Source organism: Crocuta crocuta, unplaced genomic scaffold (genome assembly GCF_008692635.1).
Source record: "Crocuta crocuta isolate KB4526 unplaced genomic scaffold, BGI_CrCroc_1.0 scaffold126, whole genome shotgun sequence".
Classification (NCBI taxonomy): domain Eukaryota; kingdom Metazoa; phylum Chordata; class Mammalia; order Carnivora; family Hyaenidae; genus Crocuta; species Crocuta crocuta.
The window spans coordinates 3,492,256-3,505,314 of NW_027531000.1; the positions used below are offsets into that span (position 1 = coordinate 3,492,256).

General features: G+C 49.2%; 1 protein-coding gene across 1 annotated transcript in view; it reads left to right on the forward strand.

Annotated features, from left to right (window-relative positions):
• The first annotated feature begins 4,583 nt into the window (after window positions 1-4,583).
• The window catches only part of NUP210 (nucleoporin 210), an 84,476-nt gene continuing 76,000 nt past the window's right edge, over window positions 4,584-13,059 (forward strand). The window contains exon 1 of the mRNA XM_077770619.1: window positions 4,584-4,637. Coding sequence (XP_077626745.1) covers window positions 4,618-4,637 — 20 coding nt within the window. The 5' untranslated portion in view covers window positions 4,584-4,617. The remainder of the gene's footprint in view (window positions 4,638-13,059) is intronic.

Genomic DNA, 13,059 nt, shown 5'->3' on the forward strand with positions numbered 1-13,059 from the left:
TGGCTCCTGCTGGAAGGGAGCTGGGCCGGGTCTGCGCTCGCTGTGTGCTTGTGGTTTGTGCAGGAGGAGGGAGCCCCAGAGTCGGCCTGAGTTGAGGAAGTGCGTCCGATGCTGCTGAGGGCTCCGGGAAGGCCCTACCGGGGAACGGGGTCTTCAGGACTTCCCCTACAGGGATAGGAATGCACTGGAGCCCCTGGCCAGGGATGGGGGTCCAGGTGGGCTTACTCTTCCCCTTCTTGGGCACGACTCCGGGGAGCGGTGCATAAAGCGCAAGCGCTGCTTAAAAGCCCTAGTCTAGAGACACAGGTTTCTTGGTTTTATCTGGTGATGGGGACTCATCCCTGGCGCCTGACTGGTGTGGGAATTGGGTTTGTGGAGAAGTATGAAAGGCGTGCGTGGGAAGAATCATAGCCGTTCAGCATCGTTGGGAGGAACACAAACCTTTGATGAAAGGTCTTGCGGAGGAAACTCTAGGGATCCATTTTACAGATGAGAAATGAAACGCAAGGAATGGTTGGTGATTCACCGCGGGTTGACCAGAGTGAGATTGGCGTTTATGCTCCACACTCAAGGTTTTTTTTTTTCCCACAACAACCCTCCGGGCTTCCTGGGGGAACTCGGGAATTCTACATTCATTGTGGGGGGTGGGATCTTGGAAACCCCAGAAACTAGAATGAAACTAGAGGCTTCTGTTTGTTCCTTCTTACCCTAGACGGAGAGGCCTGGCTGTAGGCCCCTGGCTGGGCAGGGTGATGTGGTCCAGAGCTTCCATCTAGCTGCCAGGGAATTCGGCTTCTACGCTTGCAGGCTGTGCCCGAGGCCCCACCTTGCCAGAGATGGAAGAAGGCGGTTCTCTGCCCCTTGGCATCCATGATACACTTTCTGCCTCTCCCTTTACCTGTTTGATGCCTGGGTCATTGTTGAGGCTTAACAAGGTGTGATCACTTTACAGAAGACACGTGTGTGTATGTGTGTGTTTTAAGTATGTTTGGATATCAGCACGTGCATATTATGCGAGTATGCTTACCCCCAAGCCTGACCTTGGCTCAGAGGAGCGGTCTTCCTCAAGTGTACTTATTTGTAGCTATTTATTTTCTGAAAGCCGGCCTTCTGAAATAAGGCCATGCATAGTCAGCCAATTGTATTTTGGGTTTAGTGCCTTATGCACCTGGAGGGTCTTGTTTCTGGCTTGGCATCAGAGGCTGACCTTTGGCTCAGAAGTTTTCTATATCTCCGACTAGGGCCTCGTCTGGTGTGGGAAGGTGAGCTGCTAGTCCATACTTTTCAGAAGACACATGCTTGTTCTCTGGTTGAAGTCCTCTGTTCTCTTGATAGATGAGCAAGAGGAAGCTGGTTATTAAAAACAGCTGGCTTCAAATGAATCCCTTTGGCTGTATTTGTATGCTACTTCCTTTGAGATTCTATAGCTGCACTTTTTCCCCCTCAAGTAAATTTTCTTTTCTGAGAGGGGCTGGTGATTTTTAATTTACTTGTATAGCTTCTTAGGAGAAAGGAGGAAGAAAACGACATTCTTAATCTCTTATGCATCAGAGAAGTGCTAAGTACCTTATGACTTGTTATGCATCTGATCCATAATTTTCATTGCAAATGTGTGACTGCTTAGTTTCTGTGTCTTTGCAGAGATGTTTGGTGTTTGTGATTTCCCCCTTAACTTCACAGGAAAATCTTCCATCAATCAAGCACTGAAAATATTGATTTTGAGTAGTGCTGTTCTTAGTTTAGTTCTTGGTTGCTTTAGTGCTTGAAGAATTTCCTCTGGAGATTTACTTAAGAGTTGGCGTGCAGATGAGCCAGACAGCCGCAGGTATCTAAACCTGGGAGGAAACTGACTTCTTCGTCCAAGAAGTTAAGTCTGAAACTGAAGAACAAAAAGAAATTAAAACTCTCCTAGACCTCGGGGGTGGGGGGCGGGGAAGCTTTGCTCAGTCCTCTGAATTTGGGGCCAGAGTTTACTGACACCACTGCACGCCTCAGCCAGTGCCTTAAAGTTGACACTTTTCCTCTTTCTTGATTTTATAGCATCAAATAGTTGGACAGTGTTTGAGCCAGAGGAGCCCTAGAGATTGTAATGCAAGCTGCCCACCTTGAACTCGGAACCTCAGAGAAGGAAGGGCTCTGTGTGACATCACGTAAATACAGGTGGTCCCCGATCAGTGATCATTCCACTTAGATCGTGCAGCTTTACGATAGTGCGAAAGCGAGAGGCATTCAGTAGACACTCTGCGTGGCACTTTGGATTTGGATCTTTTCCTGGGCTAACGACATGCAGTCAGACACTCTCTAGGGACGCGGGGCAGCGGACGGCAGCTGGTCAGCTGTGCAATCACGAAGGCCAACACCCAGTACCCTCACAAGCATTCTGTTTTTCACTTTCAGTGTGGTATTCAATGCATTAATGACCCACTCAACACTTTGTTATCAGATAGGTTTGTGTTAGCGGATTCTGCCCAACCTTAGGCTAATATGAACGTTCCCAGCACGGTTACGGTAGGCCAGGCCAGGCTATGATGTTTGGTACATTTGGGGTATTAAATGCACTTTCAGGTTGTAATAAATACGTTTTTAAAGTTTATGTATTTTTTTAGAGAGAGAGAGGGAGGAAGAGAGAATATAAGTGGGGGAGGGGCAGAGAGAGATGAAGAGAGAGAATCCCAAGCAGGCTCCGCCACACGGATAGCATAGAGCCTGATGCGGCCTTTGAACTCCCGCACCATGAGATCATGACCTGAGCCAAAATCAAGAATCGGACGCTTAACGGGCTGAGTCACCCAGGCGCCCCGATAGTTTCAATTTGAGATGGGTTTCTTGGGTCTGACCCCATCGTAAGTCGAGGAAGATCTGTGGCGATAGTCTGTGAGTTGAGTGGGAGCTCACGGGGACGCCACCATTCCCACCTCATTCTGGGAGGTGCAGTTTCCGGCTAATTTTCCAGCCACTGATCGAATCCTTCCAGTTGTACCAGCATTGCTGGTTCTGAGGCAAGTCTCTTACTCTTTTGTGATATTTTGTGTTCTTAGAAGTGCTCCTCCAAGTATTTCTCATTAGATATTTCTTTTCTTTCTTTTTTTTTAAGATTTTATTTTTAAGTTATCTCTATACACAATGTGGGGCTCAGACTCACAACCCTGAGATTAAGAGTTGCACAATCTGCCAACTGAGCCAGGCACCCCAGGTCTTTTTTTTTTTTTTAAAGGTATCCTTTTATATACAAAATGACATTACATAGGGAATTGGGAAAATAGGGAAAAAGAGAAATAGACCCCAGTCCTTCAGCGTGACATGACCAGTCACCATTTAGGCTCCCTTCTAGTCACTAATTCCCCCCCCACACCCCTTTCCGAGATCCTTTCTGACATTGTCTTATGCTTGGTATTTGGGCCATTTGGTATCTTCCTTCTCTGCCCACGTCCAGCTCACGTTAAGGGTCAAGTGTTTTTATTTTTTAAAGTTTACTTATTTATTTTGAGAGAGAAAGAGGGAGGGAGAATGTGAGTGGGGAGGGGCAGGGGGAGAGAGAGAGAAAGAGAGAGAGAGAGAGATTCCCAAGAAAGGTCTGCAATCTCAGCATGGAGTTGGACATGGGGTTTGATCTCCCAAACCCCGAACCGTGAGATCATGACCTGAGCCAAAATCAAGAGTCAGACACTTAACTGACTGAGCCACCCAGGTGTCCCAGGGCTCAAGTATTTTTTTTTTTTTTTTATGGTGCCTCATTATCTTCCAAAATGTTGAGCGACAGAGCACCATTCTGCTTGGTAGCTGTTCCATCATCTGCTTATGCTCCCTGTGATTGGAGTCCCGGATTGTTCTGCTCTCTCCCCTGGGCTTGTCGTAGAGATAGTGAGTGTCTGAGGTCGGCTTCCCAGCACAGCCTGAGCTGAGGACTTGGCTGCCTGTGGTTTACTTGAGAAAATGCTCTCCCGGGAGGCAGGGTAGAGAAGAGGAAGGACATGAGCAAGGATGTGGGCCTGTGTGACCCTTGTGACCCTGTGGAGTTGAAATGCACTCCAGATGCATCTCCCTTGAGGTACAGGGGAAGCCGAGCTTTTGAGCTTGTACCCGCAGTCCCCGTTGGCTGCCGCCCGCAATGTAGCCCCCACCCCTCTCCTGTGCCCAGGAAAGTCTCCCCACAGGACCCTGGAACTCCTGCTGTGTTTGCCAGGCTTGGTCAGGAACCAGCGTGCACTTCTCAGCCACGGCGTTAGGATTCTTGGGGAAGCAGATGGGAGCCCTTCCTGCTGCAGAAGTCCCCACACAGCAGCCCTTGTCCTTGGTGTGTGTTGTGTCCCAGGCACCTCAGGTGACCCCTTGGCGAATTGGGGCATGAAAGAGCCAGCGGTCCCTCTGCCCTTGCTGACCTGTAGCTGTGTGAGGTCCAAGGCCAGCAGCACCTCCCAGGGTCTCTCAGCCTGGCCCTAGTTGAAGGAAGCAGCCAGTCCCCCTGCAGCCTGGGGAAAGTGGAAGAGAAAGAGGAGGGGCAGGGTTTCCTCTGTCTCTTCCGGAAAGCCGCGTACACACTGAGCCAAGTAGGAGAGTCACCCGGCCAGCTGCCTTCTGCTGAGCTCACAGACTCAGCCTGGAGGATGGAGGCTGTTCATGTGCGTGAAGCCGGACAGGTGAGGCACTGGCACCCAGGGGCCGCTGGAGACTCAAGCACTGAAATCAACATACAAAATTTACAGTGGGGAAGCGGGTTTGATTCGGGGCGGGGTGTCAGTGCTCATTTGGAAGACCCACCCTGCCCAAACGCAGTGGGGCGCACTGCTCAGCAATAGGTATTTCACAGTAAGGCCTTCAGATCTCCTTAGCAGGTGATGAATGGTTGTGACTTAGAGCCGAGCCAGGCACCACTCCTGGGCCTGGGCTGGGGATCCTGAATGAGCAGCTGGTGCCCTGCTGTCCTGGAACCTGTAGTTGGTTGGAAGAGTTAAATGATAAACTAAGGTGAAGTAAACAGCTGCGTATTTCATGAGGTCATAAGTCCGTGAAGGACGTAAAACAACGTACCATGATAGGGGCTACAGAAGATGGTATGCGATTTTGGGTAGGGAGCTGACCTGGGACCTGAATGGGTACCACCCGGAGGGAGCAGCAAGTGCAAAGGCCCTGGGGAGGGGCTGAGCTTGTTGCCGGAGCACAGATAAGGCATGCTTGGTGAGGGGAAGGGTGAGGTTAGGGAGGGTTGCAGGGGCCGGGCCATGTGGGGCCTTGAGGGCTGTGGTGAGGAGCCAGGAAACGGGTTGCTAGGGTCAGGACTTGGGATGTGTTAGCCTGGGACCAGTTAGTTCATTCCCAGGGCCTTGCTCTTTGCCCTGCACCCGCCTCGAGGTCTGCCTGCCGCTCCAGGCTGGCGGGGGCCTTGTTCAGGTCCCTTCGAAGACTTGCGGAGGGAGGTGTCGGGAAGTGTGTGTTTACTTGAGCTGACCCGGTGCTGGGTTGTTTTCTTCCTGCTTTCTCTGCGGTCTGCTATGCCCGCACCAATGGGTGGCTTCCTCCCTGAAGGCCCTGCCTCTGCCCCAGAGGGGCTGGAGCCCGCAGGTGGAGGGTGGGTGGGCTGTGCTTTCCTCCGCTCCCACCCACCCCTGCTCTTTCTATGTCTCTCACTTCTCGTTTTTGGACTTTTTCTGGCCTGACCGTCCCACAGCCTTGGGTTCCCCTGCCCAGCTCCTGTCCCTGTGTTCTGAGGACTGGTGAACAGTTCCCCCAAGGCAGTGGGGCCCCAGAGCACCTGACACACTGTGCGTGAGCCGGCCTTCTGTCATGTGGAACAGGAAAGATTTACCCTTTCAAAATCCGTTGTTAGCCCTTTCGATTTCCTCAGAATTAAAGTTTATGTCTGGTGCCAGTATGCTATTTACATTTTTGTTTATTTGTTTGTTTCTAAAATTGTGGTAAGATTCACAAATTACAAATTTTACCAACTTAATCATTTTTAGGTACACAGCTCAGTGACTTTCAGTACATTCATACTGTCGTGCACCCATCCCCACCACCACTCTGCAGAACGTGTCCATAATCCTCTACTGAAGCTCTGCCCCGTCAGACAGAAACTCCCCCCACAGTCCCTGGAAACCACCATTCTGCTTTCTTTTTAACACCTTTGAATGTTTGCCTGTCTCCTGAGAGCAGACAGAGGGGCCCAGAACCTTTGCAGGCATCAGTGCTCTCCCCCATGGTAACATTGTTTTGATACATGTTTCTTTTTACCATCACCTGAGATGTGTGGCAAATGGTATGAGCTTCCCGTTTACACTATTAATACAAGGTTTTCTTTAAAATAATTATTTTGGGGGGTGCCCCAGTGACAGTTAAGTGTCCTGGCTTTGGCTCAAGTCATGATCTCATGGTTTGTCGGTTAGAGCCCCACATTGAGCTCAGTGCCGACAGCTTGGAGCCTGGAGCCTGCTTCGGATTCTGTGTCTCCCGACTTTCCCCTGCTTGATTTCAGTCCCTGTCTCTCTCTCTCAAAATAAATAAAACATTTAAAAAATTTTTTTAAAATATTTCTTTTTTTTTTAAATTTTTTAATGTTTTATTTATTTCTAGGAGAGAGAAAGAGACAGTGTGAGCAAGGGAGGGTCAGAGAGAGAGGGAGTCACAGACTGAAACAGGCTCCAGGCTCTGAGCTGGCAGTCAGCACAGGGCCCGACGCAGGGCTCGAACCCACGAACCGCGAGGTCATGACCTAAGCGAAAGTCGGACGCTTAACCGACTAAGCCACCCAGGCGCCCCTTAAAAATATTTCTAAAAAAAGTCTTATTTCTTTATTTTGAGAGAGAGTGGGAGTGGGAGAGGGGCGGAGAGAGAGGAAACCAAGCAGGCTCTACACTGTCAGCACAGAGCCCCACATGGGACTTGAACCCATGAATGGTGAAATCATGACCTGAGCAAAATCAAGAGTCGGGCGCTTAACTGACAGAGTCACCCAGACACCCACACCACAAGGTTTTCTTTTAAAGTGCTTTTTCGTTCAGGAAGAATCCATTTAGAAGAAGAAAAATAAGGAAACGATACAGGGTTACCTGGATGTGCCTGGACCCCTGGAGGGCAGCATACAGAGGGGGATTCGCAGGTGGGGAAGGGTTGGCGGGTGTGCGGGCAGCTGTCCAGGGGGCCAGAGGGGCACATCCAGAGGTTTCACATATTGAAGGGGATGTGTGGCAAAGGGAGCCAAAGTAGCAGAACCAATTTTTCTGGTAATCCCTTTATATTATTCCCCACTTAATCCTTAAACACACACACACACAGACACACACACACCAGAAAAAACAACAAAACAAAAACAAAACGCTTTTTGCTAAGAATGACTCCTTACTGTGCAAATTGAGAGTCAGAGATGAGGAGCCAGGGACTGGAAGAGCCACATTCAGAACCAGGTCGCCATCCCCCGAGTCAGCTCACCTCAGGGGCCACATGGTTTATGCCAGTACTTCTCCGCTAGTGGTAGGTTTACCAGGGTCCCTTCAACAGGGTGTCACTGACCCTTTCCAAAAGCAGTATGAAGGATGCACGTGGGTGGGGTTGTGATTCAGGAGGGGGTTGAGGCCATCTCTGCTGGAGTCTGGGAGCCCAGGCCGTCCCCTTGGGCAGTCTGAGGGTAGGGTGGGAGGCCGCTGGGCCTGTTTTGAATAACTGTGCATTCAGCACTAGGGAGTAGAGCAGTGTGGGGATAGGGCTCCAGAGCCAGGCTGGGCTGAGCTGAGCCGTTTTTTCTAGGAATGTGACCTTGGGCTGGTGACTTAACATCTTGCTCAGAGCAAGTGAGGCATTTGTTGTGTGTCTCACCCTGTGCCCGACAGGATAAACACAATGCATACAAGGGTTATCATTATTATTATTATTATTTTGCTTAAAAAACAAAAATACCGGTAGTTTGAATGAAATAAAGCAATAGACCTTAAAGATTTTAGTCAAGGGTGTTTCTTCTGTCTAGATCCTTCCTACTTTATGCAACAGGAAGCTCAAACCAAGATAGTTTAAGTAAAACAGAGGAATGTTGTTTTGGCGCCTGGACCCAAACACCCTGGCAGAAGTGGGGTTTCTTCTCACTTCTGTGCTGCAGGGGTTTGCGTGACATCAGCAGGACCTGGCCCCTTGGTCTTTGTGTCTTGGCTTTGGCCAGGTAGCCTCCTGAGGTGGCAGGGTTACAGCTCCAGCCATATAGCTCCCAGAGGCCAGGCTAGGGGGCACAGTGCCCATTCTGGCTGACCCACCTGGGCATATGCCTGGGTCTGAACTCCTCTCCAGTCAGGTGAACACAGAGCCGACTGGCCAGGCCGCAGCCACCTGCCTCCCGGAGTCCAGAGCGGTGTGAGCTCTCTGCAGCCTTATGGTCTGAGAGTGTGAGGAGAGGCAGCACCCACAGAAAAGCTGGTTACTGTTACTGAAAGAGGTGGCTGGAGGCTGGGCAGCCGAAATCCAACATGGCTCCCTATGGGAAGGACATCCTCCTTGCCTTCCATGCCATTTAGGACATTTGGTGAAATTAGGCTTCTAATTAAAAACCTCCTCACAAATAAAAGTCCAAGCCAGGGGTGCCTGGGTGGCTCAGTTGGTTGAGCATCCAACTTTGGCTCAGGTCATGATCTTGCCATTCATGGGTTTGAACCCCACATCAGGCTCTGTGTGGACAGCGTGGAGCCTGGAACCTAATTTGGATTCTTTGTCTCCCTTTCTCTCTGCCCCTACACACTTGTGCTCTCTCTCTCTCTCTCTCTCTCTCAAAAATAAACATTAAAAAAATTTTTTTAATGAAGATTCCAAGCCTAGATGGCCTGTCTGTAAACCCTATGAAACATTTAAGGAATGAATAGTACATGTTTGTTTTTTATAAACTCAAGAAAGAAAAAGGAGTGATGGTATGCTAGGACATTTTTATGAGGCCAGCATTCCTCTCACTGCAAAGCAGACAAAAACATTACAAGAAAAAGAAATCCACAGGACAAAAGCACAAAGTTCTTTAACAGAATAGTACCAAGTCAAATCCAGAAAACTATAAAAGGGATGATGAGTCATCACCACCCACTGGGATAAATCCCAGAAATGTAAGGTTGGTTTAACATTAACAATCGCTGTAAGTCAGTGTATCAACAGCATGAAGAAGAAAAACCACATAATTTGTCTCCATAGGCGCCGAGCATTTCACACCCATTCATGATTAAAAATCTGTAGTAAACTAGTAATAGAAGAAAATGTATAAGCTGATACAGGCACCTACACAACCTTGTACCAGAGGCTTGTGCTAGCCGTGGACTCGGTCTTCACACTGCCTCTGAGGGAAGTTGGACAGGGAAAAGGGTCATTGCTGAGCCACTGCCTTGAGACATTTGCACTTGCTGATCCATTTACCTTGAATGCCCCTCTCCCAGATATTCAAAGGGCCAACGTCTGCATCACCTTCAGAGACATTTGAGTCTATGTCATAGGTCACCCTCTCTTCCTCTGGCCATCCTCCTAAAAATCGCAAACTTTACTGTCCCTGCTTTATGTCTGTCCATAGCCCTGTCGTGTAAGGTCCTGTATTCACTGACTTGTTTATTCTTGTTTCCCACTGAAATGTAAGCTCCATGATGATAGGGATTAATGCGTGTTTCATACCTCGATATATCCGTAGCCCTTAGAGCAGTGCCTGGAATATGGCATAAGACCCAGCAGATACAGATTCAGTGAATGAATGAGGACCACTGGGCTGTGGGGGCTGAGAGGAGGGGGGGAAGAGGCTTGGGGATGGGTCTGTGGAAGAGCTGCCATTTACCATGAGCCATGAAGCCATGAAGGCCGGGCAGCCGCAGAGCTGGGAGAAGGAAGGACATGTGAGGTGGCAGGAACAGCAGCAGCAAAGGAATGGAGGTGTGAAAGCTGGGAGGGAGGCTGGCAGAGCTTACACCTGAAGTCTGACCACTCAGGGTCTTGCTGGCGGTGTGGCTTTGGGCCCTCATGAATCTTTGCATGTGGCTCTGAGGATATCCGCCGTTGACAGTGGTGGTGGTGGTGAGGGGAGGCAGGGGGGGTCCGTGAGGAAGCTGCTTTGGGGGCCAGACAACAGGGGCCAGCAGCAGGCTTCACTTGGGGAAGGGCATGGACACGGTGAGGCCTAAATAATCATGATCTAGAAGGACCTGCATGGTCTTCCTTCCTTTAAAAAGCAAAGTTCTCATGGTAAGAACTGCACCAAAGGCCTCTCACTTGAGAAACTCCTTCTGTTTCCTGAACTTGAGAGCTTATAATGTTCAAGACCCATAATACGAGTTTTATATTTTCTATCCCATCTAATCCACCCCAATCCTTGGCGGCAGGCACTATTTTTATTCCACTGTGCAAACGAAGAGACAGAAGCCTAGAGAGATTAAATTGTTTGCTTAAGGCCACACTTAAGCAGGGTGGCGGCACCCTGCTGTCTTAGGACTTCACTTTGCAGCAGGGGCCACAGACCTGCAACAGAAGGAGGCCTGTCACCATCACCAAGTGCTGCTTACCACATTGCACCAGGGGCCCCGGGAGCCTTTGGAGCCCATCCTGTGGGCCTTGGGGACTGCTGGTCCCTGGGAAGATGGGGCAGACCTGCCGACCACCGGCGGAGATGTATGGAAGGACCACGTATGTAGTATGTGTGAGCTGGGGCATCACGAACCCTTTTCTGTGGGGTGGAGTTCATTTAAACTGGGGACAGAAGAAGGCTTTTCAGCAGAAAAGCCTCATGAGCCAGGACTTGTCTCTCTGGTGAAACACAATGCTGTATGCAAATGAACTGGGCTGTGGCCCCAGGGGGCTGGCTTCCTTGACTGGCAGGTTACCTAGTGGGCATCTCAGCTGTCCGGGCTGCACATGGACCTGCCTCCTAGGCTGTTAGTGCCGGTCTGTCTCCCTGCTGCATCCCCTGGGGTCTGTCCTGAGGATCCCATCCGCTGTTCCCCGGGATGTGTGCAGCTGCCGCATTAGCTCACATCTTTCATCATCTCCTCTGCTCCTCCCCCTGGGACCTGGGCAACCAGAGAGGGGACTTCTGGTCTCCAGAGCCCCTGACGTCGGTGCGTGAGGCTACTCTGTCCTTGTTTTTCTGGAAACATTGGGGAATGGCAGCTGATAGAGTAGTCCCAGAGAGAAGGTGTAGCTGGTGTGGTGGGGCCCATTGCTCTGCCCACAGTTCCCACACTGTCAAACTGCAGACGCTTCATGCCACTCTCAGAACTTGGCTTGTTTTTAAATTTATGACCTGTATTGGGATTTACTTAATATTATCTACAAAATGACTTTTTTTTTGGATATTGACATTGTCTTTAGTATTTATGAACTCATGAGTTTGATATATATGCTTTTCCTAACACCCTTTACAGTGAAAGAATAATAATCGAGGGATACCTGGGGGGGCTCAGTCAGTTAAGCATCCAGCCTCCGCTCAGGTCACGATCTCGTGGTTCCTGAGTCCAAGTCCTACATCAGGCTCCATGCTGACAGTGTGGAGCCTGCTTGGGATTCTCTCTCTGTCTCTCTCTCTCTCCCCCCCTTCTCTGATCCTCCCCAACTTGTGTGTTCTCTCTCTCAAAACAAACTTAAAAACATTTAAAACAATAAAGTGAAAGAATAATAATTGAAATATATGAAGAGTTTATTAAAAAATAGTTCATCTGTGTCTGCCTCCTTTCTGGGAGGTCTCATACGCTGGTGAAAATACTTATGAAGCAGGAGAAATATCTGACCTGGAGTTGCACAGACCTTGCTGTGATCCCCATTGCTGCCACTTACAGCTGTGAGGCTTTGGGAAAATTACTTGACCTCTTTGAGCCTCAGTTTTGTCTTCCCAGATAGGCATGCTGGGGAATAAGTAACCTGATGGATATAAGTATTCAACTCTGGGTTTAACATATGGTCGACAATTCTGTTTCTTACCTTCTAGCCCTTCCCTGTGGTAGTAAGGATCCTCTAGAGAAACGGGACCAGTAGTATATAATTTTATTATATGAAAAGGGATTTATTATATGGAAGTGGCCCATGTGATGATGGAGACTCACAAGTCCCAAGATCTGCAGGGTGAGTTGGCAAGCTGGATACCCAGGAAAGCCAATGATGTAATTCCCATCCAAAGGCTGGCAGACTGGAGGCCCAAGAATAGCTGATGTTTCAGTTTGAGTCTGGAGGCAAGAAGCAGACAATGTCCCAATTCAAAGAGAAATTCTTTTTTCTTGGAGGAAGGTCAGCCCTTTGGGGCTCTTCAAGCCTTCAACTGATTGGGTAAGGCCCACCGACATTAGGGCCATCTGCTTTAGTCTACTGGTTTCAGTGTTAATCTCATCCAAAAGTACCCTTGTAGAAACACCCAGAATCATGTTTGTCCAGTTAACCTCATGGCCCAGTCAAGCTGACACATAAGATTAATTATCATATTCCCCCAGCATGCACACCCACACCCACACATACATTTTTAAGTTTTATTTAAGTAATCTCTACACCCATCATGGGGCTCGAACTCATGACACTGAGATCAAGAGTTACACTCTCTTCCAACTGAGCCAACCATGTGCCCATCACTTTTATATTTTAATGAAAACATGGTCCCTGGGTGTCTCCGCACTAGCCAGATGTGAGGTGCTCTTGCTCATCATCACCGCTGTTATCTCCTCCACATTCCCTGTCTCTGTCTGCATGGCCCCGTGTGAGTAGCCACTGCGTCTTCAGAATTACCTGTCCCCCTCTCTGAAAAAGCGAGTCTTCCCTTGCCAGATCCTAGAAGCAGAAACATTCCAGAATTGCATATGTGTGGCCAACTCTTCTGTTCCCAGCTCTGGCAGGAGCCAGCCTGAGTCTCCGGGGCAACTCTAGTGTTTCAGGAGCCCGTTCTAGAGAGCTGTGAGATGCAGAGACAGCACTTCTGTGTAGCCAGTAGGGGACTCGAATAACAAAACACACCAAAACTTGGCCTTGGTCACATGTGTCCTGGCCCTAGAATGGCCCTTAACTAGGTGCCCTCTTCTTTCTGCCCCTCCCCTATTTGTGCTCTCTCTCTCTCTCAAAATAAACCTAAAAAAAAAAAAAAAAAAAAAA